General features: G+C 50.7%; 2 protein-coding genes across 13 annotated transcripts in view; one reads left to right on the top strand and one right to left on the bottom strand.

Annotated features, from left to right (window-relative positions):
* The window catches only part of USP35 (ubiquitin specific peptidase 35), a 77,418-nt gene extending 61,402 nt beyond the window's left edge, over positions 1-16,016 (top strand). Inside the window, exons 8-11 of one of the 2 annotated variants that reach the window (XM_032639501.1) lie at positions 10,748-10,841; positions 11,784-11,890; positions 12,433-13,642; positions 14,856-16,016. In XM_032639501.1, coding sequence (XP_032495392.1) covers positions 10,748-10,841; positions 11,784-11,890; positions 12,433-13,642; positions 14,856-15,023 — 1,579 coding nt within the window. In that variant the 3' untranslated portion in view covers positions 15,024-16,016. Of the gene's footprint in view, positions 1-10,726; positions 10,842-11,783; positions 11,891-12,432; positions 13,643-14,855 lie in introns of both variants that reach the window. The other variant, XM_032639500.1, reaches the window with a different exon arrangement.
* GAB2 (GRB2 associated binding protein 2) overlaps positions 15,037-26,915 on the bottom strand; it is a 177,118-nt gene continuing 165,239 nt past the window's right edge. For 4 of the 11 annotated variants that reach the window (XR_004351019.1, XR_004351020.1, XR_004351022.1 and 1 more), the window contains 7 exons: positions 26,629-26,723; positions 25,328-25,592; positions 23,856-23,946; positions 23,468-23,570; positions 21,772-21,897; positions 20,212-20,925; positions 15,037-16,610 (listed from right to left, as the gene is read on the bottom strand). Coding sequence is in view for 1 of the 11 variants with exons in the window: in XM_032639502.1 (XP_032495393.1) it covers positions 20,782-20,925; positions 21,772-21,897; positions 23,468-23,570; positions 23,856-23,946; positions 25,328-25,592; positions 26,629-26,723 (824 nt within the window). In the remaining 10 variants the exon portion in view is untranslated. Of the gene's footprint in view, positions 16,611-18,995; positions 20,926-21,426; positions 21,611-21,771; positions 21,898-23,467; positions 23,571-23,855; positions 23,947-25,327; positions 25,593-26,628; positions 26,724-26,915 lie in introns of those variants that run through there. The other 7 variants (XR_004351015.1, XR_004351016.1, XR_004351017.1 and 4 more) reach the window with 7 other exon arrangements.

Below are 26,915 nucleotides of genomic sequence, written 5' to 3'. Positions count from 1 at the left end.
TGATTCTGTTTCTGTTTCATACATAGGTTAATTTGTGTCATATTTTAGATTCCACATATGAGTAATATCATATGGTATTTTTCTTTCTCTTTCTGACTTACTTCACTTAGTATGATAATCTCTAGTTACATCCATGTTACTGCAAATGGCATTATTTTGTTCTTTTTTATGTCTGAGTGGTATTCCATTGTATGTATGTACCACATCTTCTTATTCCATTCATCTATCGATGGACATTTAGGTTTTTTTCCTAAAAACCTAAAACATAGGTTTTGGCTATTGTGAATAGTGCTGCTGTGAACATAGGGGGTGCCTTTATCTTTTTGAATTATAGTTTTGTCTGTATATATGCCCAGGAGTGGGATTGCTGGATTATATAATTGTAACTCTATTTTTAGTTTTCTGAGGAACTTCCATACTGTTCTCCACAGTGGCTGTATCAATTTACATTCCAACAGTGCAAGAGGGTTCTCTTTTTTCCATAGACTCTCCAGCATTTATTGTTTGCAGACTTTTTGATGGCTATTCTGACTGGCATGAGGTGGTACCTCATTGTAGTTTTGATTTGTGTTTCTCTAATAATTAGCAATGTTTAGTATCTTTTGATGTGCCTATTGGCCATATGTTTGTTTTATTTGGAGAAATGTCTCTTTTTGTCTTCTGCCCACTTTTCAATTGAGTTGTTTTTTGTTGTTGAGTTTTATGAGCTATTTGTATATTTTGGAAATTAAGCCCTTGTCAGTTGGATCATTTGCAAATATTTTCTCCCATTCTGCAGGTTGTATTTTCATTTTGTTTATCATTTCCTTTGCTGTGCAAAAGCTTGCAAGTTTGATTAGGTCTCATTTGTTTATTTTTGTTTTTATTTCTATTGCCTTGGGAGACTGATGTAAGAAATCATAACATACGATTTGTTAGACATTGTTTTGCCTGTGTTCTAGGAGTTTTATGGTGTCATGTCTTATACTTAAGTCTTTTAAGCCACTTTGAGTTTATTTTTGTATATGGTGAGAGGGTGTCTTCTAACTTCATCGATTTACATGTGGCTGTCCAATTTTCACAACACCATTTGCTGAAGAGACTTTTTCCCATTGTGTATTCTTGCCTCCTTTTTCGAAGATTAATTGACCGTAGGTGTGTGGGTTTACTTCTGGGCTCTCTGTTGTGGTCCATCGATCCATATGTCTATTTTTTCTTCTAGTACCATGCCATTTTGATTACTGGAGCTTTGTAGTATTTTCTGAAGTCTGGGATGGTTATTCCTCCTGCTTTGTAATTTTTCTTCAGGATTGCTTAGGCAATTCTGGGTCTTTTATGGTTCCATATGAATTTTAGGATTATTTTTTTCTAGTCTTGTAAACACATCATGGGTAATTTAATAGGGATCACATTAAATCTGTAGATTGCTTTGGGTAGTATGGCTATCTTAACAATATTAATTCTTCCAATCCAAGAGCATGGGATATCTTTCCATTTCATTGAATCATCTTCAGTTTCCTCTATTAATGTTTTATAGTTCTCAGCATATAAGTCTTTAACCTCCTTGGTGAGGTTTATCCCTAAGCATTTCATTTGGGGGGTTGCTATTTTAAAAGTTACTGTCTTTTTACATTCCCTGTCTGATAGTTCATTTTTGGTGTAAAGAAATGCAACTGATTTCTGTATATTCATCTTGTATCCTGCTGCCTTGCTGAATTCAGTCATTTATCAGTTCCAGTAGTTTTTGTGTGGAGTCTTTAGGGTTTTCTACATATAGTATCATATCATTTGAAATAATGACAATTTTATCCCTTTCCTTCCAATTTGGATACCTTTTATTTGTTTTTCTTGTCTGAGTGCTGTGACTAGGACTTCTAATACTATGTTGAATAGAAGATGTGAGAGTGGACATTTTTGTCTTGTTACAGATTTTAGGGGGAAGGCTTTCAACTTTTCACCATTGAGTATTATATTGGCTGTGGGTTTGTCATAAACAGCTTTTACTATTTTGTGATATGTTCTGTCTATACCCACTTTGGTAAGAGTTTTTATTATGAATGGATGTTGAATTTTGTCAAGGGCTTTTTCTGCATCTATTGAGATGATTACATGGTTTTTGTCTTTTGTTTATGTGGTTTATCACATTGATTTGCATATGTAGAACCATTCTTATGAACTTGGGATGACTCCCACTTTGTCATGGTGTATGATGCTTTTTATGTGTTGTTGGATTTGGTTTGCTAATATTTTGTTGAGAATTTTTTCCATCTATATTCATCAGAGATATTGGCTTGTAATTTTTTTTTTTTTTTTGGTGGTGTCTTTATCTGGATTTGGTATCAGGGTGATGGTAACTTCATAGACTGTCCTTGAGAGTGTTCCCTCTTCTTCAGTTCTTTGGAAGAGTTTGAGAAGGATTGGTATAAATTATATTTTGTATGTTTGGTAGAATTTGCCTGTGAAGCCATTTGGTCCTGGACTTTTGTTTGTAGGGAGTTTTAAAATTACATATTCTATTTCACTTTTAGTGATTGGTCTGTTCCAATTATCTATTTCTTCTTGATTCAGTTTCGGTGGGCTGTATGTTTCTAGAAATTTGTCCATTTCTTCTAGGTTGTTGAATTAGTTGGCATATAATTGTTCAAAGTATTTCCTTATTATTTTGTATTTCTGCAGTATCAGTTGTTGTGTCTCCTTTCTTGTTTCTTATTTTATTTGGGTTCTGTCTCTTTTCTTCTTGGTGAGCCTGGCCAGAGTTTTGTCAATCTTGTTTATCCTTTCAAAGAACCAGCTCTTGTTTGTATTGATTTTTTTAAAAAAAAATTTATTTATTTATTTGGCTGTGCCATGTCTTAGTTGTGGCATGCAGGATCTTTGTTGCTTCATGTGGGATCTTTAGTTGCGGCATGTGAGATCTTTAGTTGTGGCATGTGGGATCTTTTAGTTGTGGTATACGGGATCTTCTAGTTGTGACATGTGGGATCTTTAGTTGCAGCATGCAGGATCCTTTTTAGTTGCGGCATGTGAACTCTTAGTTGCAGTATGTGGGATCTAGTTCCCTGACCAGAGATCAAACCCAGGCCCCCTGCATTGGGAGTGCAGAGTCTTAGCCACTGGATCACCAGGTGCGGGGGGGGGGGAGGTCCCTTCCTATTGTTTTTTTAATCTTTATCTTATTTATTTCCTCTGATCTTTATTATTTCCTTCCTTCTGCTGAATTAAGATTTTGTTTGTTCTTCTTTTTCTAGTTCTTTTAATTGGTAGGTTAGGTTGTTTGAGATTTTTCTTGGTTTTTGAGGAAGGCCTGTATTGCTATGAACTTCCCTCTAGGAACTGCTTTTGCTGCATCCCATAGATTTTGTATGGTTGTGTTTTCATTGTCATTTGTCTGAAAGTATTTTTGAATTTCTTCTTCGATTTCATCATTGACTAATTGGTTGTTTAGTAGCATGTTGTTTAGTCACCATGTAATTTTTCTTTTTTTTCATTTCTATTTCTGTGGTTAATTTCTAGTTTCATGCCACTGTGGTCAGAAACGATGCTTGAGATAATTTCTATATTCTTAAATTTGTTGAGGGTTGTGTGCCCTAGTATGTGGTCAATCCTAGAGAATGTTCCACGTGCACTTGAAAAGAATGTGTATTCTGGTTTTTTTTAGATGTAGTGTCCTGAAAATATCAATTAAGTTTAACTGTCCTATTGTATCATTTAGTATCTCTGTTGCCTTATTGATTCTCTGTGTAGAAAATCTGTCCATTGATGTGAGTGGGGTGTTAAAGTCTCCTAGTATTATTGTATTTCTGTCAATTTCTCCCTTTACGTCTGTTAGTATTTGTTTTATGTATTTGGGTGCTCCTATATTAGGAGCATATATGTTGATGAGTGTAAATCCTCTTCTTGTATTGATCCTTTTATCATCATATGATGTTCTTCTTTATCTTTCTTTATGGACTTTGTTTTAAAGTCTGTTTTGTCTGATATGAGTATTGCCAGCCCCCCCCTTTCTTGTCACTTCTGTTTGCATGAAACATCTTTTTCCATCCTCTCTCTTTCAATATATGTGTGTCCTTTGTCCTAAAGTAGGTCTCTTATAGGCAGCATATTGTAGTCTCTTGCTTTTTTATCCAGCCTTCCACTCTGTGTCTTTTGATTGGAGCATTCAGTCCATTGATATTTAAGGTAATTATTTATAGATATGTATTTGTTGTCATTTTAAACCGTGTTTTCCCATTGATTTTATATTTCCTCTCTGTCCCTTTTTCTTTTTGTTTTTCCTTTTCTGGTTTGATGATTTTCTTTTGTATTATACTTTTCTTCTGTTCTTTTTGTTTTTTTGTGAATCTGTTGTATGTTTTTGATTCGCGGTTACCCTGTTTTTCAAGTATGTTAACCCCTTCCTGTATCTACTTGCCTTAGACTGGTAGTCATATAGGTTCAAATACATTCCAGGAAAAAAATTCTACATTTTCTTACTCTCCTCCCCTACATTTTATGATTTTGATATTCTCTTTTACATCTTCATGTATATCTTTTTGCTGTTCATTGTTGTTATCATCACTTTCACAGAATTTTTTTTTTGTGTGTGTGTTACGCAGGCCTCTCACCGTTGTGGCCTCTCCCATTGTGGAGCACAGGCTCCAGACGTGCAGGCTCAGTGGCCATGGCTCACGGGCCCAGCCACTCCGCGGCATGTGGGATCTTCCTGGACCGGGCACGAACCCATGTCCCCTGCATCAGCAGGTGGACTGTCAACCACTGTGCCACCAGGGAAGCCTTCATAGAAGTTTTTTGTTTTTTAATCTGTGTACTGTCTGCTGTCCTGATTAGGTGATTTCCATTTTTCTGTCTTCCAGGTCACTTATTCATTCTTTTGAATTATTCATCCTGCTGTTCATTGCCTTTAGCTCAGCTTTCATATCTGCAAATATGTTTTCTAATTTTTCTGGGTTCCTCTCTATAGTTTCTAGTTCCTTTTTACAGTACTCTGCATTTCTGTCAATAGCCTTTCTTAATTCCTTCAGTATTTTTATTATCTCCTTTTTGAAATCAGTGTCTATTAGACTGAAGAGGTCTGCTTCATTGTTCATTCAGGAGAATGCGCTGGGTCATTTAACTGGGAGTGGTTCCTTTGCTTCTTCATGTTACTTATATTTCTCTTACTCTGTAAGTTAAGGAGAAACAATTATCTGTGGTCTAGAAGACCTATTTATATGTGGTTTCATCCCTGTGTAGCTTGTGTGTGTGGGTTTAATAAATTTGGTGTGAGGGCTGTTTTTAGCATGGATCCCTGTAGCCTCTTTTCTCAGCTTGTGCTGGTTGTTATCCCCTTGATAGGGTGTGTGCAGATGTGGTGGCTGGTGCCGGGTCCTGGGGTTCTCAGAGGTGGTAGTGGCTCAGACTCAACCTCAGGGCCTGCGATGGGAGTGGATGCGACTTGCAACCACTCCTGGAGTCTGGGAGGGTGGTGGCGGGAGCCCATGACCACTCCTGGGATGTGGGAGAGAAGCAGTGGGGGCTTGTGACTGCTCCTGGCGTTTAGGTGGGAGGCAGTGGGGGCTTGTGACTGCTCCTGGCGTTTAGGTGGGCGGCAGTGGGGGCTTGTGACTGCTCCTGGCGTTTAGGTGGGCGGCAGTGGAGGCTTGAGACTGCCTGTGGAGCCTGTGCAGGCAGTGTCTTGCCCTCTGTGTGCGTGCCCACAGGGGAAAAGGCTGCAATCTGGGTCCCACCCCTCCCCTTGTACATCCCCCAAACAGTGGTGACTGACCTCTGTGACGTCCCAGGCTTCCTCCACATACACTCCCAGCCATGGTTGTATTGGATTCCAGCACCACTCCCACCCCTGTCTGTCTCCACACAGCCATCTCCAGTCCTCTTCCCAGTTCTGATCTCCAAAGCCCGAGTTCCAGCACCCAGCCCTTGTCAGTTCTGGCAGACATGTGTGTCAGGCTAGGGAGCACAGGGTGGTGGCACTGACCATCTGTGCAGTTCTCCCTCTGCTCTGGCTGCTTCAAAACAGGTTGCTGCGCTCTCCTCAAAGGCTCTGAAGCTCCCCTTCTATCTTGGCTGACCTCCCTGCCAGTGAGGGGGCTTCCCAGGTTGCAGGAACCTTTCCTTTTTCATAGCTCCCTCCCAATGTTGCAGGTCCCATCCCGATTCCTTTCTTGCGTTCTTTTCTTCTTTTTTTTCTTTTTTCCCACCCAGTTACGTGGAGATTTTCTTGCCCTTTCAGCAGTCTGAGGTCTTCTGCCAGCGTTCAGTAGATATTCTGTGAGAATTGTTTCACGTGTAGATGTATTTTTGATGTACTTGTGGGAGAGGGTGAACTTCACTTCCTGCTACTCCGATATCTTGATCTCTCCCTGTGATCGATTTCTAATCTCATAGAATTGTGGTTGGAAAAGCTGCTTGATATGATTTCAATTTTCTTAAATTTACCAAGGTTTGCTTTGTAGCCCAGCATGTGGTCAATCCTGGAGAATGTTCTGTGTGCACTTGAGAAGAACGTATATTCTGCTGCTTTTGGATGGAATCCTCTATAAATATCAGTTGAGTTCATCTGGTCTTATGTGTCATTCAAGGCCTCTGTTTCCTTATTGATTTTCTGTCTGGATGATCTGTTCATTGATGAAAGTGGGGGGTTAAGGGCTCCCACTATTATCGTGTTACTGTTGATTTCTCTTTTTATGACTGTTAGTATTTGCTTTATATATTGAGGTGCTCCTATGTTGGGTGCACATATAATTTTTATATCTTCTTGGACTGATCCCTTGATCATTATGTAGCGTCCGTCTTTGTCTCTAGTAATAGTCTTTCTTTCAAAGTCTACTTTGTCTGATATGAATATTGCTACTCCAGCTTTCTTCTGATTTCCATTTGCATGGAGTACCTTTTTCTATCCCCTCGTTTTCAGTCTGTATGTGTTCCTAGATCTGAAGTGTGAGTCTCTTTGTAGACAGCATATATATGGGACTTGTTTTTGTACCCATTTGGTCAGTCTGTGTCTTTTTGTTGAAGCATTTAATCCATTTACATTTAAGGTAATTATCAATATGTATGTTCTTATTGCCATTTTGTTAATTTTTAAAAATAAATTTATTTTTATTTATTTTGGGCTGTGTTGGGTCTTTGCTGTGCGCGGGCTTTCTCTAGTTGCGGCGAGTGGGGGCTACTCTTCATTGCAGTGCGCGGGCTTCTCATTGTGGTGGCTTCTCTTGTTGCGGAGCACAGGCTCTAGAGAGCAGGCTCAGTAGTTGTGGCGCGTGGGCTTAGTTGCTCTGAGGCATGTGGGATTTTCCTGGACCAGGGCTCAAACCCATGTCCCCTGCACTGGCAGGCGGATTCTTAACCACTGCACCTCCAGGGAAGCCCTTGTTAATTGTTTTGAATTTTTTTGTTTTTTATTTTTGCGTTACGCGGGCCTCTCCCGTTGCGTAGCACAGGCTGCAGACATGCAGGCTTAGTGGCCATGGCTCACGGGCCCAGCCGCTCCGTGGCATGTGGGATCCTCCCGGACTGGGGCATGAACCTGTGTCCCCTGCATCGGCAGGCAGACTCTCAACCACTGTGCCACTAGAGAAGCCCTTGAATTTGTTTTTGTAGGTCTTTTTCCTTCCCTTCCTCTTTGTTCTCTTTTCCTGTGATTTGATGACTATCTTCAGTGTTGAGTTTGGATTCCTTTTTCTTTTTTGTATATGTATCTAGTGTAGAGTAGATTTTTGGTTTTCAGTTACCATGGGGTTCTGATATAGTAGTCTGTATATATATGCAAGCTAGCTTTTTAAGTTTCTGGTTTCTTAATTTCCAGTGCATTTCCAATATCCTGCATTTGTACTCTCCTCTCTTCATAATTGCTAGTTTTGATATTATATTTGTGTGTGGATGATTTCCTACCTTTATTGTATGTTTGCCTTTACCAGTGAGCTTTCCCATTCATCATTTTCTTATTTCTAGTTGTGGCCTTTTCTTTTCTGCCTAGAGAAGTTCCTTTAGCATTTGTTGTAAAACTGGTTTGGTGGTGCTGAATTGTCTTAGCTTTTGCTTGTCTGTAAAGCTTTTGATTTCTCTGTCAGATCTGAATGAGAGCCTTGCTGGGTAGAGTATTCTTGGTTGTAGGTTTTTCCCTTTTATTGCTTTAAAAATATCATACCAGTCCTTTCTGGCCTGCAGAGTTTCTGCTGAAAAATCAGCTGATAACCTTATGGGGATTCCCTTGTATGTTACTTGTTTGTTTCCCCTTGTTGCTTTTAATATTTTCTCTTTAATTTTTGTCAATTTGATTAATATGTGTCGATGTATTTCTCCTTTCCCGTGTTAGGGAAGTTTTCAGCCATTAACTCTTCAAATATTTTCTCATGCCCCTTCTCTCTCTTCTCCTTCTGGGACCCTTATAATGGAAATGGTGCATTTAATGTTGTTCCAGAGGTTCATCTAGTGTATTTTCACTGCCCTAAAAATCCTCTGCTCTATCTGTTCATCCCCCTCTAACTCCTGGCAACCTTTTTACTGTTTCCATCGTTTTGCCTTTTCCAGAATCATACATTTGGAACCATATATTTGGAATCATATAGTATGCAGCCTCTTCAGATTGGCTTCTTTCACTTAGTAATATGCATTTAAGGTTGCTCCATGTCTTTTTGTGGCTTGATAGCTCATTTCTTTTTGGCACTGAATAATATTCCATTGCCAAGATGTACCACACTGCCATTTATCCATTAACCTACTGAAGGGACATGTTAGTTGCTTCCAAGTTTTGGCAATTCTAAATAAAGCTTGCATCAACATCCCTGTGCAGGTTTTTGTGTGGATATAAGGTTTCAGCTCCTTTGGGTAAATACCAAAGAGTGTGATTGCTGCATAGGATGGGAAGAGTATGTTTAGTTGTGTAAGAAACTGCAAAACTCTCTTCCACAGTGGCTGCACCATTTTGCATTCCCACCAGCAATGAATGAGAGTCCCTGTTGCTCCACATCCTCGCCAGCATTTGGTGTTGTCAGTGTTCTGGATTTTGGCCTTTCTAATAGGTGTGCAGTGGTATCTCATTGTTGTTTTAATTTGTATTTCCCTGATTGACATGATGTTGAGCATCTTTTCATGTGCTTATTTACCATCTGTGTGTGTATATATATATATATATACTTTTTTGTGAGATATTTGTTAAAATGTTTGGCTCACTTTTTAATCAGGTTGTTTGTTTTCTTATTGTTTAGTTTTAAGAGGTTTTTTTTTTTTTTTAACAGTCCTTTATCAGATGTGTGTTTTACAGATATTTTCTCCCAGTCTCTGGTTTGTCTGCTAATTCTCTTGAGACTGTACTTCACAGAACAGAATTTTTTAATTTCCGTGAAATCCAGCTTATCAATTATTTCTCTCATGGATTGTGTCTTTGGTGATGTGTCTAAAAAGGCATCACCACACTCAAGGTCATTAGGTTTCTCCTGTTATTTTCTAAGAGTTTTATAGTTTTGAATTTTACATTTAGGTCTACGATCCATTTGGAGTTAATTTTTGTGACAGGTGTAGGGTTTATGTTCAGATTCTTTTTTTTGGTTTTGGATGTATACTTGTTCCAATACCATTTGTTGACCAGATTTTCTCTGCTCCATTATAGTGCCTTGCTCCTTTGTCAACCATCAGTTGACTATATTTATGGGGGTATATTCCTGGGCTCCTTATTCTGTTCTGTTGATCCATTCACCTGTGTGTGTTTCACCAGTACCACGCTTAGACATCTTTTTTAAAAGTCACAGTGGAAGTAAGCCTTGGCTTTGGCTGTGGTAGGACCTCCATGCAGTTTCTTCTCTCTGAGCTTCAGCTCCAGGAGGAGGTTGGAGCTGAACTCTAGGAACTCCTAACATGCTGCTGTCGTGCTTCTCAAACTGCCTGGGGAAGGACGAGTTTTGTTTCGTCTTTTGAACTTCCAGTCTGCTGCAGACTCTTCCCTTTGTAGAGTACAATAAAATTACTAGGAAATGATCGTGTGCTTGTACGGTCATAGTACTGTCAAATCACTATGCAAGGTTCTAAAGTCTCAGTTTCTGAACTTGCTTTGTCACAGACTGCTAAGTGGACTGCACTTTGGTTATACTGTCCTGCACAGTGGGTGCAGGTTGGAGAGATGCCTACCTGTCTAGCCAGAGCTTCTTGGGAGAACAGGAGCTCAGCTGGGGCTTGGGAATTGGCTTGTTCCAGGGAATGTGGTTGTCAGGAGGGGCTCTTGCTTATCTCCCATGGGATCAGACCCCTTCATGAGCCCCAGTCTACCCCCGTCCTCTGTTTTCAGCATATTCCTCACAGTGACCCCCTCCCATTTGAAGGCAGAGGGACAACTTGGGGTGGCAGGGGCCCTGAGAAGGGGCCGTAATAGTTGGCCTGGAGGGCCAAGGTTGGAGCAGGGCGTGCTGCTCTGGACGGGTCTGAACGCCATTTCTCAGGGAAGTAGGGAGAAGGGTGTGAGTGGCTGGTGGTGATATTGGCATGGACTCTGGAGCATGTCTGAGAGTTCCAACTTTAAAACCCTGAGACCATAAGACCTTAGGACATTGGAATCTTCAAATTGTGGAGTCATGGGCTGTTAGAACTGAAGGGACTGCAGGGGTCACCTCCGAGCCGAGCTGTTCACCTGCTCCTCTTCCCTGGCGCCTGGCCCAGATTTGAGCTACAGGTGTCTGTCCTGCCTTTAGCTTGGAGTCCTTGGGTTGCCACAGTATGGGTGAGTAGAGGTTCTTTGGGTGCCCTTGGCTTACTCCAGGTGCCCCGCTCTGTTTGGAAGTTTCAGACACTGTGTGCTCCGTTTGACTGAGAACAACTCCCAGCCCTTGATGACCAAGCTGCAGTGGCTCTTCGCCTTCCTGGAGCACAGCCAGGTGAGCACAGGGGGAGTCGGGGGTGCTGGAGAGGAGGCCCGGTCTGACCCCTCCCCTTCCCCACGACCTGCCTGCATCTGGCTGTGGGCCCCCACTTTCTGGTGTGAGTTGTTGGGCCTCAGTCCAGGCTGGCATGCGTTCACGGCTAAAGCCCAAGGGGCCGATTCAGCGCCCTTACCGGGCAGGCGAGGGAGTGCCTCCTGAGCCCCTCTGTGCTGTGCTGCCCACATCTCTCCCAGCAGTGGTTCAGTCCATTCTATTAGGTGTTGCTTTGCTGGTCTGCTGGCATTTTTGAGCACTCATATTGCCTGCCAGGCACCCTGAGGGCTGTATTTGTTTTAGTCCCTGTCTCTGCCCTCCTGGAACCTAAAGCCCTTGGCCAGGCAGGCATTATGCCAGGCCCTGTGCGGGGGCACAGAGATGAGTCAGCCACAGTCCTGCCTCCACGGAGCGCGTAGTCTGGTGGGGAAGAGGAACCGGCAGATAGCAGCTGTAGTGCTTGAGCAGAGGGAAACGCGAGTGTAGTGTGCGTGTTAGGGAGGAAGAGTTGATCATGATGGGCATGGGGGCTGTTGGGAAGACACTGTGGGACAGGTGACACTAACTGCACCTGGGACTTGAACTCTATAGCTAAGCTCCTGACAGGGGAGAAGGGTGTTTCAGGCAGAGGGAATGGCGACGAATGAGGGCCTGGAGTGACATGTGAGGTGTGTCCGGGAGGAGCAGACTCCCGGAGGACTGTTCACCTCCGTGACCCGACGTCCTGATTATAGGCTGCGTGGCCTTGGTGGGATGAGTCAGGGAAGGGGGAGGACTTCAGTGGGGAGGCTGGAAGTTTGGGGCAGCGAGTCCCCAGGGCCATCCTCAGGCCTAGCATACTGGGGCGCTGGTTGGTGAGTGGTCCTGGCTCCTGGCCCTGTCTTTCTCCCTCCTTGGTCCTAGCGGCCTGCCATTTCTCCAGAGAACTTTCTATCTGCATCCTGGACACCCTGGTTCAGCCCTGGCACCCAGCAGGACTGCTCGGAGTACCTGAAGTACCTGCTGGATCGGTAAGGGAGGCCAGGCCTGGCTCTGCACGGGGGCCTCCAGGTCTGGAGAGGGTGCTCGTGGGAAAGCCCCCTCCCCCTGGGCTGTGTTGTCTCTTCCTGGAAACGGGGGCACAGCCCTGCACTTGGGGAAAGGCTTGGAGCAGATGTGTGTCGTGAGTGTGGGGACGGGGGCCAAGTGGGAGGGGAGTTTTGGAGATGCTGACGTGAGCCGTGACTGGGAGGGTAAGTGTGTGTTTGTACACTATGCAGTGCTTGCCTGAGCGTGCATGTGTGTGTTTTCTCATCAGCTCTCTGGGGGCACATGCACGTCTTTTTGTGGCAGGTTTGTGAGCCTCGTGCAGGTAAGTATGTAGCACGTGTGCCTGGCTTACGAGTGCATGTGCTCGGATGCCGTTTTGTACATGCATATGTATGTTCCCCGTGCCTTCTCCTGCATGTGTGTAAACATGTGGCCAGCTGAGTAAGGCAGATGCACAGGTCAGGCCAGTGCACTGGGGATGGGTCTGTGTGTATGGACGAAGGCCCTTTGCTCCCTGCACCAGGCTGCACGAAGAGGAGAAAACGGGGACGAGGATCTGCCAAAAGCTGAAGCAGTCCAGCTCGCCCTCCCCGCCCGAGGAGCCCCCCAGCCCGAGTCCAACCTCGGTGGAGAAGATGTTCGGGGGCAAGATTGTGACTCGGATATGCTGTCTCCGCTGCCTTAACATCTCCACCAGGGAGGAGGCCTTCACGGACCTCTCTCTCGCCTTTCCCCCACCTGAGCGCTGCCGCCGCCGCCGCCTGGGTTCAGTGATGCTCCCCGCAGAGGACGTCGGCGCCCAGGACCTCCCTTCGCCATCGCGAGCCCAGGCGCCAAGCAGGGCGGCTCCTCGGAGGCAGAGGAAACACTGCATCACAGGGGACGTTCCCCCCACCGTCCTGAACATTGAAGGCCTGGGCCCCCAGGGCCCTGGGGGGCAGAGCAGTCAGGAGGAGGCGGCAAAGGAGGAGGAAGAGAAGGAGAAGGTGGAGAAGGTGGAGAAGGAGGAGGAGAAAGTGGAGAAGGAGGCCGAGAAGGAGAAGGAGGCCGAGAAGGAGGAGGACGGCCTGGGCCCAGGGACCCTCAGAGATGCTTCTGCCCCCTCTGGGGAGGGTTCCCGCTCGGTCTTGGACCTGGTCAACTACTTCCTGTCGCCCGAGAGGCTGACGGCAGAGAACCGCTACCGCTGCGAGTCCTGCGCCTCCCTGCAGGACGCCGAGAAGGTGGTGGAGCTGAGCCAGGGGCCGCGCTACCTCATCCTGACCCTGCTGCGCTTCTCCTTCGACCTACGCGCCATGCGGCGCCGCAAGATCCTGGACGACGTCTCCATCCCCCTGCTGCTGCGGCTGCCGCTGGCCGGGGGCCGGGGCCAGGCCTACGACCTCTGCAGCGTCGTGGTGCACTCCGGGGTGTCCTCAGAGAGCGGCCACTACTACTGCTACGCCCGCGAGGGTGCGGCCCGCCCAGCCCCGAACGCGGGAGCGGCTGACGGGCCCGAGCCCGACACCCAGTGGTACTTGTTCAACGACACCCGGGTGTCCTTCTCCTCCTTTGAGTCTGTCAGCAACGTCACCTCCTTCTTCCCCAAGGACACCGCCTACGTGCTCTTTTATCGGCAGCGGCCCCGGGAGGGGCCTGAGGCTGAGCCCGGCTCTCCCCGAGCCCGGGCAGAGCCCACCCTCCACAAAGACTTGATGGAAGCCATTTCCAAAGACAACATCCTTTTCCTGCAGGTGAGCAGACCCTGGGGGCGGAGGGGCTTCCCAGCACCCGCCGGCGCAGATGGTGACGGCTCCTCTCTTGGAGTCTGTTCCTTTTTCCCTTGATCCATTCAGCTATCACTCAGTGCTGGGGAAGGTTGGTGGGCCCGACAGACGTAGCCCCGTACTTCAGAGGGACAGACACAAGGAATGATCAGATTTTTATTAAGTGTGCTGGAGGCGGGGCTCTGTGAGTAGTGGATGCGAGCGGATGGGGGGCCGCCCGACTCACCGAGCCTCTTCTCTCTGAGCCTTCGGCTCCACTCTGTACAGTCAAGGGTGGTATCAAAATACTTTGCAGCTGAAACAGCCAGTGTGCGGACCAGCATGAGGAGTGCTGCCGCAGGCCGCCGGTGTGGGCACGTCAGGACGCCTGGCCAGCAGCACCTGCGTGCCGTGGGGACCCTGGCCCTGCTTTTGCGTTTCTGCCGAGCTGTCCAGGCGGAGGCAGGGCTGGGCCCGTGGTAAGAAGGCGAATCCACGGCTGGCCTCAGTTCAGCAGGAGGAAGAGCTTCCTCGCTGGCAGAGGGGTTCCTCGTGCCCTGAGAGAGGCTGGGCAGGAAGCCTGCAGAAGGGTCCCTGGGGGCTATGAGGTGACCTTTGATGTGCACCTCCTGCTTTCTGGTGCCACGTCAGGCCCTTGTCAGCTGTTCACAGTCCAGTTAGTAGAAATGAGTTCCTTTCCTTCAGGGGGCTGGGAGGTTTTTTTTTTTTTTTTTTCTTTTTTTTTGCGGTACACGGGCCTCTCACTGCTGTGGCCTCTCCCGTTGTGGAGCACAGGCTCCGGACGCGCAGGCTCAGCGGCCATGGCTCACGGGCCCAGCCGCTCCGTGGCATGTGGGATCTTCCCGGACCGGGGCACGAACCCGTGTCCCCTGTATAGGCAGGCGGACTCTCAACCACTGCGCCACCAGGGAAGCCCCACTGGGAGTTTCTATTCGGGGGAGGAGGAGGAATGCTTTGGAAGCCTAGATACAGGATGGCTATGGGTCCGTCCCACCCATCCTCCCACTAAGCTGGAATGCCTCTAGGGCAGAAGCTGTGGCTCCTCTGCGCCTGGCCCTGGGGACTGGGGTGATGCTCGGAAGGGCTGGGTGGCACTGGGGGCGTGCAGGGAGAACTGAGGCTGCAGAGCCTGACTGACTGACCGTTCAGCGTCCAGCCCCATCCCCATCTGTATTTCCAGGAGCAGGAGAAGGAGGCACGGAGCAGGGCGGCCTACATCTCTGCACTCCCCACGTCTCCACACTGGGGGAGGGGCTTTGACGAAGACAAAGATGAGGATGAAGGCCCTCCGGGGGGCTGCAGCCCTGCAGGTGGCAGCGGTGGTGACTTCCACAGACTGGTCTTCTAATGGGAACCCTCATCCCCTGGCCTGCAAAGCACTTGTGAGGGTGCCACAGGCAACCTCAGTGGGGGGGGGGGGGACCCAGGTCCCGGGCAGAGGCGCTCGGCCAGGTGGGGTCTGAGGGAGGCTGCGCAGGTCCAGTCCTGAAGGCAGGCCCTTCCGAGGCCCAGAGAGATGGAGCGAGGGGCTCCTGGGCCCCTGCCCTCAGCCCGAAGGGCACACGGAGATTCACTCAGATACGGAGGTGAGACCCAAGCCCCTTAAACCGGGCCTCAGGCCCCGACACTGGGATCAGCCCCGTTAAGACTTACTGACACCCAAGTGTCCTGGTCAGCTTGAAGCAGCTGAGATGGACACTCTCTGGGCCTTGTCCCCTACCCGCTGCAGGCTATCCCACAGGGCTGAACGTCACAGCGCTGGTGTTTTGCCATCAAGTAGCAGTTCCTTCCCAGCTCCTTTCAGACAATCTTGTTTCTCTGTGGTATACAAAGCAGAGGCAGAGCCAAGCCCTAGCACCAAGAAGGCGGCTGTGTGTCACCCCTCTGGCCGCCTTCTGGTTTCTCTGAGGGGCCTGAGGCAACGTCTGTGGGTGCCTACACTGTTTGTTTGTACTTTTTTTGAGAGGGGTGTAGGTGGGAAGCAGCCTGGCACAGGACCAGAGACTGTCCTCCCGACACCAAGCAACAACGCACAGAGGGGAGGACAGCCTCTTAAGCCTCTCTCCTGCCTCAGTGCCTGAGATGCCACCATTTGCATCCCCCTTCTGGTTAAGAGAGAGCGCGTCCTTAGGTTCCTGCAAGTATGCTTGTGTTTCTCACGACATCTGTCCTGAGGGAAGCTGGCTGGCTCAGCGCCTCAGCAGTTGGCCGTCGTCATGGGGCCGGTCTGGTGAGGAGCAGATAGTGACCTCATTGTGCCCTGACCCTGCTGTACCCCTTCTAAATGGAGAGAAGAGAACCAGGGTCTCAAACAGGAATAAAAATAGGTTCTCTCTCTGAAGCCTTTAAAGCTGTCGTTCTTCCCGCCTCAGACACTGGCTGGCTGTGAGGTAGGCTCTAACCCTTGGTTTCTTGCTGTGTCTGGACAGGAAAGAGGGGACACCACCCCCTGCCCTGCTGACTTGTGTGCTGCCCCAGGGGAGGCAAGCATGCCCTGCACTGAAGTGCTATGTAACTCAATCAACAGGACTGGTGGTGGAGGGGTGGGTGCACAGGCCGGGGGCCACCCTAACAGGATCCTGTTAAGGGACTGATCTGTCAGGTGGGGCTGGAGCTCCTCCAGACCCCAGGAACTCTGGGCTGCTCAGAGACCGCTGCTGCTCCCACATTCCTCCCTTCTTACCTCTGAGAGTCTGGAGTGGGGTGGGCTGGGCTCAGGCTGGGAGGAAAGTAGGTGGCAGCCCTCAGGGTCCAGCCATCTTGGAGCTTGGGACTGCAGTGGCCTGGCCGGGGGCTTCAGGGGCTGCAGGTGGAGGAGTTTTGGCCCAAAAGCCATAGACCCTTGAGACCTCAGGGACCAGCGAAAGTGGGCCGACAGTCGTCTGTCGGAGACAGAGTCATGCTCAGAATTCATCTCTTTGGTCCACTGAGCCTCCTAAGAAAGATGAATTGGCAGATGTTACTACAATTTCCATTTCATGCACCAGGAGTACAAGTTCCGAGGTAAGGAAGATTCACGTGTGTTCTCAGCCAAGAAAGGTACCCAGTTATTTCCTGTTCAAATGAAAGTGGAGCAGACTGGCAGAGCGAGCCGGGATCCCAGTGTGTGTGCATTCCATCCCCAGCCCCTCCGGACGAGACACACTCAGCAGCCCTCCTGGTTGCGTCTAATGGACTTTATTGTTGTCCAGACCCAACACCATAGTAAAAAGGGACCTGCAAGCTCCAGGCCTGTACCATGTGTCACCACAGCGAAAACAGGACCCATGTGAACACGTTCCCACCCCTCCCCAGACCTACTCACAGGATAAATACGTGTTACAAATTTTTTTTAAAAAAGAAAACAGAATAAATTAATAACTTAAGTGATTAGGCACCAACAGTGATTTGAAAAATTAAATGTCAATTTTAAATGGTAAGAGGGCCAGAAACCTAAGACTGGGCTTCTTCCAGCCCATTTTCTCTTCCCGACAAAGCAAGGATTCTGTGGGAAATCATTCTAAATTTCAAGACACATGTAACCAACAAACACATAAGAACACACACCACCAAATATCACATGACAGCCTGAATCGCCAGGGGGACCCCTCATCAGGCAGCCCACCTGGCCCCAGAGAGCTTGGTGCGTTCCGGAAGGAGGGGGCTTTAGAGCTCCTGCGCTCAGCCTCCCCCCACGTTTTGCAGAAGGGCCAGAGGGGGACGTTCGTGCCAATTTCCCTCCTGCCCGGCACTCTGTTTCCAGAGCCCTGTCACAGGGGGGTGGGTCAGCCGCAGCTTGCGGCTGAGGCCTTAGCCCTGTGGCAGGTAAATCCCTTGAGAACAGCTGTGCTTCTGTCCTAGGAATGGGACATATTTGAACGGTTTCGAATGTAGAAGTTACTGAAATCAGTCTAGGGAGGGGACTGGGTTAACTGGCCAGTGCTCTGGGTGCCGCCTATCCCTGGTGATCCAGACCCTCGAGAGAGAAGTTAGTTACAGAGCAGGGAGTAGCCACAGAAGAGGCCTCAGGGCCCTTCTTCACCAAGGTGGGAAGGAGACACAAGCTCCATACCACTCCTTGCAGAGGTGGAGCTGGAAGGGGGCAAGAACAGCTGCTTCTCTGAGGAGCACCAAGCAGGACGAGGCCTGTGTGAGCTATGCTGGCTGACGAGGCATCCTGGAATCTCAGTCCTTGCCAGGCCACCAGGAGAGGTGGATTCTGACCCACTGAAGGCCAAAGGACCAGTTCTTTACACTGACCCGACAGAGGAATATTAGACACCTTGGTACTTGGGGCTTTTGAGCCAGTCTCTGCTTTCAACAGGCCAATTTTCTCTTCTCTTGTACTTCCTCCCGTCTCTACTCTTGCCTCCACCCGAAGGGTTTGGGGGTTATAGGAACCAAGAACTGGAGGGAGGCCTCCTTGGTGGTTAGATTTGAACACCTCAGTCTCTCAAGACTCCACCCAGTTTCATTCACAACATGGCACATTCAGAAAATGCTGACATTATTAGGGCACCTTGCGATCAATAGGGGAGGATGCTGGGAACTGAGGGTACCAGTACCTGGGCCCACCTGTAGCCTATGGGGGCACAGGGGGGGCGCCATTCAAAGCTCTGCCACGTGAGACCCTTTGCAGAGGGCCTTAAAGGGACACAGGGCTGGGCAGAGTGAACCACCAAACCCTGCCCAGGGTAGGCCACTGCCACCACCATTACCATTTCACCTGTGGGGACACCAAGGCATGGCCTCACTGCTTCTGAGAGGCTGGGCCCATACTCCCAAAGGTCTGTTCCCAAAGCACAAGGTTCTCTAAGTCTCTCTGTCCATCTTCCTCCACCGGATCCCAGCCTTGCCCTCCTTCCCTCTCAAAATCTGACCCTTCTTCCTCTAAGGCCCCTGTCAGGCGCCCCCTTTTCCTGGAAACACCTTCCCTGATCTCCACCCCTTCGCCACTCCTGCCCCCAGCACCAACCTCCTAGAGAACAAGCCTCGCTCTGTCTGCACATTATCAGCATTTTAAGTGTCTCTCACGGCCATTACCAATGTGTCCTTGTCTTTTTTCTCATCGACTCTGACCTTCTCAAATACAAAGTCTGATTAATTCCTGTGTTCTCAGTGCCTAGCCCAGACCTGGCCGTAGCAGCCATTAATGAATGCTTATTGAATTGATATGACTCATACTAGGAGGAAAGGGGCTACTGTTGAGAAGATTTCTCCCGGGATGGAGTAAGGTCAGGCCGCAGGCCTGGGGTGTGCATGTTTACACAGGCTCACAGGAGCAGAAAGGTGAGCGGTAGCCACCTCCCTTAAATAGGGTGGGAAGTCTTTTTTTTTTTGGAGGGAGGAAGGTCTGTTCACCCCAGGGTAGGATGAAACATTTGGTCTACCCACGTTGCCTCTGAAACTCTTAAAAATTTGGCCAAGAACTTTAACATAAAAGAGCCCCCCTCCCCAGACTTAGGAGAAAAGAGCCTGGCGTGATGCCCTTCCTCCTGTCCCTGGCAAAGGTGGGCAGGGGGTGATGCTGATCTGGTGGCCTTTTAAGCCATGGGAGGAGAGGCCTGCCCTCTCCTGTCCCTGTAGCTAGGCACCTGGGATTCGACAGGGCAACAGAGGGTGACGTGAGCTGAGAACACACTCTGGCCTGTCACCAGGCCACACTTGTACTTCCTGGGGACCTGACACAAAACTCAACCAAACGGCACAAGCCGCCGGCCACTCCCCCGTGTCGTCCACTAGGCTCTGTTCCGCTCTACTTGCTCCTTTGCCCAGCTCTGCCCGCCACCCATCAGTCCTGGGAGCTGCGCTCGCCTGCGGCCATGCACATCGCTCCCCTGACCACCACACCAGTCCTCACTGTTCCGCTCCACCCTGCATCTCCACGGCACCGCCGGGGCTCGCCACCAGGCCCTCCGGATGTACTCAACCACTAGCTGCGCCTCCCCCACCCCCAGCCTTCGCCCCGCCTCTCAGCCCATCGGTTACCAGCGCCTCCCCAGCCGCACTGCCCATCTTGCAGAAGCTCACTTGCTGCAGCGCCTCCACTCCAGGCCTGGGCGCCGCCCTGTGTCTCCGCCCAGGCCGTCCCAGGGTGGCCCCTCAGTCGTACCCCCCGCCCCCACGCACCTCCACCCCGCACACTGCGTCACCTTCCCACAGCTCCGCCGGCCCCCCCACCACCACCACATCGGCGCTCCCACCGCACGCGCTGCACCGCCCAGCACAGTCCGAGCCTCGTGGGTGCGGCGCTCTTGGCTGGGTGGGGTCTCGGGGAAGAGGACTACGCTCTGTCCCAGAGCGGCAGAGCCGGGCCTGTGGCCCCACAGTCCCGGGCGCCCGGCCCCGCAGTGTCTTCATCACCCCATCTCCTGCTCCTTATTCTGGGCTGCCCATCATCCTCAGTCTTCCCCTCCTGCTGTCCTTATCCTTCTGCCTCTCCCACCCGGCAACAGCTGCACTGCCACTTGGCCTGCAAATGGGGGACCACAGCAGGTACCCACTGCCCTTCTGCATCTGGGGGTCTAACTCCTTTGTCCCTCAAGATCACCTCTGACCTTCCTCCTCGACTCCTTCATCTTTTGGTGGCCTTGCATCTCCCCTGCCAAGAAAGGGCTGAAGAAGTCTGTGTCCACCTTGGTCCGCTGGTCCTTGGCTCCCTGGGTCAGCGAGACGACTTGGCTTCTTCCGGGACTGGGGGAGAGGTAGGCCAGTAGCGGGAGGGACAGGGGCTGAGAGCTGTGCCCAAAGGTGAGGTGTGGAATCTGGCTCAGAGCCCCAGCCCCTCCCTCCACACGTCTGGTAGGTATTCGGGTCTAAAGGGCAGGAAGAGGCTGAAGGATGCTTTTTGGCAATAGCTCTAACTAAGGTGGGTAGAGGCATGGCCATCGCTGATAAAAATCAAAGGTGGGCCCCGAGTGAGCCGAGGAAGCGCCTCGATCAGGCCCTCACCTCCCAGGGGAAGGGGTCAGGGTTCCTGATGTCAAGTGCTTTGAAGGCCAGAGTGGCAGAGTAGAGAGGGGGTGGGCAAGAGGGCGCGCTGGAGAGCAGAAGGGGGAGACAGACGGGGAGGCGTCGGCTCTGGAGACGCCGCCTCCTGGCCCCTCCCTGGGGCGGTGGCCCGCGCGTCACAGCTTGGCCCCCTTGGAGGGCTCCGAGGACTGCCGCACGTCTGTCCACTCCTGCATGGTGCTCTGCAGGGCCTGGGTCTTCTCCTTGTCCACTTGGACGTAGTCCACCTTCTCGTCGGAAGTGACTGATGACGTGGATGGCTGGGGGACAGAGCAGGGAAGTGAAGTGGCTGTGAGTTATCAGTAATGTGGGGAGTGGGCGCGCGGCACTTCCTGAGTCGTTTCCCGGGAGAGGAGGTGGGGCTCTACATAGCTGCCTCTCTGACCTGCCTTTTCTTTCTGAAAGTGGCCTGTAAGGCCTGAACTCCAAACCACGCCATCCCTCCTGTTTGATGCAACAGCCCCTGCCTGCCGTCCCAATGTCCTAGCTCCTGGGGGGGACCCAGGCCCTTCCTTGGCCTGATGGATGGCTCCAGGCTTTCACCTGCGCCTCCACCCACCTCCCTGTGGCCACTTGTCCAGAGGAAGGACTGTGCCGGGTGCCAACAAGCACCAGCCACAGGGCTGTGTGTGGCTGGCTGTGAGTGCACACAGCCATCCTGTGTGGGACGCTGTGCCGGGGCTGCTGTCTGGACTGGGCAACTAAGTGTGCTTCCTGAGGGGGGCCTTTCCCGGGCCCGGAAGCCCTTCTGCAGGCTGCACCTGGACAGCGAGTTCTCAAAGAAGAACTCAGGACCAGGACACAGGATCCCCGAGTCTCGGCTCTGTCGTGGGTTCACACGTGACCTCGAGCAGCTCGTGTCTCCGTGTGCATTCGTTCGCCCATCCGCACGACAGCGGGGGTGGGCTGACGGATGCGGTCCTACGGGCTCAGGGTACCTGTGTGCTGAGAGTGAGGGCGCGTGAGCCCCCGGAGACCCAGCCTACAGCACGGCCCAGTCACAGAAGCAGAGTGCCGCCGGCTGCGCTGAAGGCAGCTGGCCTCCGGGACCCCTCCCCCAGGGCCGCCAAAGCCCGGACTGACACCCGCCCACCCACCCCAGGCACCTTGCGGTGGGGGCTTGGGGAGCTCGGCTGGAAGTCCAGGGCCAGATAATCCACGCTGCCAGTGCTCTTCTTAGGGGCCGGACTGTTGGTGCCACTGGGAATGGGAGATGCAGACACTGGGTTTTGCTATCACAAAGGAGGGAGAGACCATTAGTTAGTTTAGGAAACAGATTAGCCCACCACCGGGAAAAAAATCACCTCTGGGAGTAAGAGCAACTAGCTAGCTCAGTGAGTGCCGACTCTGCCCTGCACTGCTCCGGGGACTGCTGACGCTCTTGTCTAAACCCCCGCAACAATCTTGTGACACAGCTCTTAGTACTGTTCTTCGTTTTCAAAACGCAGATAGAACTCTGGTTCGGAGACGTAAAGCAACTTGCCCATGGCTGCACAGCTGGAGAGCAGGGATGACTACCCCGCTGTGCCACGCTGCCTCCCTTCCAGGGCATCAGGCCGCGTCTCACCTGTGGTCTCCCGGACAGACCAGCCCCCGCTTGCTGGCCCCAAGAAGGGAGCACATGTCCTTTACGCGCTGGACCCTGGAAAGGTTTCTGTTGCACCAGATCTGCTTCTCTGGGGCTCCCACCCATGGCCCGGAGCGGGGTTGTCACACCGCAGCGGCCTGTCCCTCCAGCCCCAGCTCCTCAGGGGTCTCGACAGAGGGGCCTCATCCCCAGGCGGCACAAAGCCCCAGTCCCTCAGAGGACACGCTCCACGGTCCCGTCTCATCCAGGCATCAAGACCAACCTGTCTGGCACTTTCCTGAAGACACCTTCTAATGAGAAATGCAATAAATAGTCCTATGCTTTGTGTGTTTTTTGGCTGCTTCATTGATCGGTAGATTTGTCCTATTTATGCAGCAACTACCAGGTGCTGGGCGGCTACTCCCTTTGCACTGGGAATCTCAGGGGGCAGAACCCTGTGTTTATTCCCTCTGAGAGGGCCTTCACCACACCGGGTCATGCACACGTGTGCTTCCCCACCGCTGAGTGGGGTAACACACACTCAATAGACACTTACACTCCCACACCTCCTCACGGTCATGGGAACAACGGGATAAGGAAATGAAGAGACCTTTTAGTTTTGAAAGATTTTAACAGCACAGAACAAGGAAGTTAATTCTGAAGGCTGCTCTAGTTCTTCTCTACAGGCCCCTGATGACTATTCTGAAACACCAGCTAACCACTTGGCCTGCTAACTCTTCTGGGGCTCCCTCCTGCCCCAGCACAAGTGCAGACTTCCCAAGACAGCATTCGGGGTCCTTCGTGATCTGACTCCAGTCCAACCTCCCCGCCTGCCCTCTCCACCTTCACCCAGAGTTAATGACCATCATTCTCCGTGTTCCTGTCTGCACGGCCACTCCACCTCAGCGCCTCCCCTTTCCCTAGTCCGGTGTGATCGCCCATCCTGCGGGTGCAGCACCGCCTCTCCAGGGACACCGACCATGCCACCTGTGTTACAGTCGTGAGAGAGGCAGGCCTTCTCTGCCCCTTAAGAGAGCAGCCTCCTTGAGGGCAGGGACCGCGTCTTCCTTGCCTCTGATGATGACCCCACAGTGCTCGACGCGTATGTGCTCAAGACGGACTTGCAGCAGCAAACTAAATCACAAGTAATGTGGGTGGCCTGAGGCCGGGGTGAATTAGTGAGCCGGGAAGTGGAGGAGTGAGAGGTGGGTTCCAGGGGACCCCAGAGGACTCACCATCGGGACGTAGTTCTCTTCGCTGTCCCCCGAGTCCGTGCTGGTGATGCTCTGTGTGGAGATGGGGCGGCAGTACTGGGTGGATCCCGGGTTGAAGGAGTGGCTGTGGGGAGAAGACAGGGAGTAAACCCCGGGGCACATCCAGCCTCCCGCCGGGCCCTGGCCCTCACACCTCCAGACAGACCTCTGCCCTCCATGATCAGACTAAGATTGGATACAGAGCGGGGACAATTTTTCTCCCTTCACAGAAGAAGAAAACCAAGCCCTGAGCTACCAACAGCCATCAGCAGCAGGACGCAGCCTTCCTGGCACACGGCCTAGTGACCCATTCCATTCACCAACCTGATGGCCATGTTCCAAGTTCCCGTGTCCACAAATAGACACTTACATGGCCCTGGACCAAGACTTGGTGATGGGTGACTTGAAGGGGAGCTCATCGATGACGGTATTGTTTCTCAGGTCAAGTGGTGTTGGCTTCGCTGCAGCAGGAACAGAAAGTCATCAGCCAACGATGATAATGCCACACATACAGACACTTACACGTGACACACAAGCGCATTTATGAATCATTCCTATTCATCCCAGTTGTTCAGGGGGAGACTGAAGCTCTCAGCAAGGTTACACAACCTCTGCCCATGCTGACGGGCCCTGAAGCCATGTCTTCAGATTCCAAATTTTATATTCTTCACACCGTACCTATGGTAATCATACTTTCGGAACCTAAAGTGGGGACATAGGGTGTGACAACAGACTGTTTTCCGTGGATTGGGGACTGCATATGAAGACGAGATGATATTTGAAACATCATAGAGAAGGCCACCATGACTGCCCCCTGCCCACCAGGACCGTGGAGCCTTCAGTGCAGGAAGGTGAACGTCACAAAGTCCTGAAGCCTTCAATCCAAATGCTGAGATCTGCATTCTCTGTTGGCCAGCCTGAAGGGGGCTTAGGTCTGTCCAGTGACTCTACTTCTCCCTTTGAATCCCTGCCACTGATCCAGGCCTGCAGAATGAGGTCGAGGCAGACCTGACACTTGCACTGCAGCACTTCTTCCTGGTCTAAATGCAGAGGGCACCGAGCTAACTTTACTGAACACCTGCCATGCAGTGGAGTCAGTGTCCTAGATGCTTTCCTTCTCACCAAACCTGGAAGGCAGGCATGACTATCCCCACTTCACAGATAAGAAAACGGAGGCTCAGAGAATTTACATGATCTACTCAAAGTCACACACCTAGGAAGTGCTGGGTAAGGATTCCAACCCACATCTACCTGGCTTGAAAGCTCAATCCTTTTGATTATAGCATAGTGTATCTTTTCATGGACTGCTCTGTCAGTTCTACCTTGCCCAGCCCCAGAGTTAATACAAATACCTCATCCTTGAATTACATCTCATACATTATGAAGCACTTTTAGATGTATTATCTATGTCCTTCAATGCCTCTGGGAGGTACGTTTTACACTTCCCATTTCACAGATGAGAAATAAGGCACAGAGACACAGGATCATTTGTTTATAATCACATGTTAGCAGGTGGCAGGGCTGGCACCTGAATCCATCCTGTCTTTCTGATTCCTGCACTCTTTCTGCTCATCAAGGGTCCTCAAGAGCCAGTCCCTAGGGTGCCAGACCACTGGGATGAATTTGGTGTGTGTGTGTGTGTGTGTGTATGTGAGAGAGAGAGAGAGAGAGAGAGAGAGTGTGTGTGTGTGTGTGTGTGTGTGTGTGTGTGTTTGGGTTGGTTTAGGCCCCAGAGGCTGCCACTTCCTTGCAAGAAAAGTTTAGGATCCACCTGATCCCTAAATGAATGCAAACAGTCCCTGAACATTGTCCAGAGATGGAACGAGGAAAGAGTGGACTTACCTTTCCGGTCAGGTTTGAGGTTGCGGTTGACAGGGGGTGGCTGGATCTCACTCACTCGGCTGGAGCCTCGGTGCATAGGAAGGGCTGAGGTGGGGTAGCCAAGCGGGTCAAGGTGATGGGGCCCCGGGCTCATGGGGATGTAGACACTCTGGGAACTATCACCTGCTCGCTCCAAAGCCAGCAGGGTGGAGGAGCCTGGATTCATAGGTACGTAGTTGTCTTCGGAATTGGTGCTATCCGATCGGCCTACAACTGTTTTCCCTGGCTAGGAGTGAAAAGAAATACTGCTGTTACTAGTGACAGGAAACAAGAAGGGGTGAGAATTTGTACACAAGGCAAGGAAAGACTGAGTTGGGTGTACTGTGCGGCTATAAGGCGGACCCTGGGAAGAACAACTAAGAAAGCAGAGGAGGAGACAGGAAGAAATGAGGTCTGTGGGTCTCTTCCAGCTTCCATGATCCCTTGGAGCTTACTTATAACTTGTGATAAATCTTTAGTAGAAAGTATCCACGAGGCGTTCTGAATGCCTGACCAAGCAGAGCTTTGGTTCAGGACCCTCCCTCTTCCTCAGGTCCGGACTCATCACCGGCAAGTCAGCACCTGCCACTGGCAGGGCAAGGAGCGTAAGGGAAGCCTTGGCCCTGGCACGTGAGGTCTGGGGCAGGTGTGCTTCCCCAACCCAGCTTTCAGTGTGACTGCCGGGCTGCAGTCAGAGCTGCCACGGGGCTGTACAATGCAGCTACCCTGGCCACAGCCTTCCTTTAACTCCTGCCTTGTCTTTCCAGACACACAACTAAGCTGCTTTTGCTTCAGTTACCTGATTTCACAGTCCTTCCGGTGGGCCTGGAGCCAGGCCCTAGTCAGCTTAGCTGGGCCCGACACCTCGGAGAACTGTCATCAGCCCCCTCCTCAGGGTAGCCTGGGACCCTGCACGCGAACCATAATTCTGCCAGAGCCTGACTCTGAGCACCACCCCTGCCTGGTGAGACCTCACGGCACGGATGCTGCCTTAGAGCCGCCATCCCAGCGCCTGGGTCCTCTGCATCCTGGACCCTTCCTGCTTGCCCACAGTGATGAGCCTTACCGGCTAGTGCACCTAAGTACACACACTTCTTCCAGATCAGGATACCTGCCTATTACTTTCCAAAAACTCAACCCAGGGTTCTGAACTGAGACAAGAATCCAGGCAGGCTCCTAAGAGGGAGATGCCATCATGCTTTGGGGCTGTGTTTTTAGTTCCATGCGTGTGACCTTTAATCCACCTGAGCTGACTTAAGGACCCCTGGCTAAACCCCACTCACCAGAAAAGCGCTGACTGCATCACTCACGGACTCGGTGGACCGGCCCGCATTGTCTCCACCACGCTGGGGGTAGTCGTAGGACTCGCAGGAAGAAGCTACGACAGAGGAAGGAAGATCCATGTGCACTCACTGGAGTCAATCCCTGTGTTGACACTTCCCCACACCCTCACCAGTGTGGCTCAGAGTCTTACTGATACTCCGAAGATACTGCTCTCAACCCCTAATGATAAGGGATTGCTTCTATCATATCACTCCTCAGCTCACAAATTCCTCCCAGGCTTCTGGAT

The sequence above is a fragment of the Phocoena sinus genome, chromosome 8, assembly GCF_008692025.1.
Source record: "Phocoena sinus isolate mPhoSin1 chromosome 8, mPhoSin1.pri, whole genome shotgun sequence".
Taxonomy (NCBI): Eukaryota; Metazoa; Chordata; class Mammalia; order Artiodactyla; family Phocoenidae; genus Phocoena; species Phocoena sinus.
The sequence above is the reverse complement of the archived record's forward strand: the minus strand, read 5'-3'. Positions and strand labels throughout refer to the sequence as shown.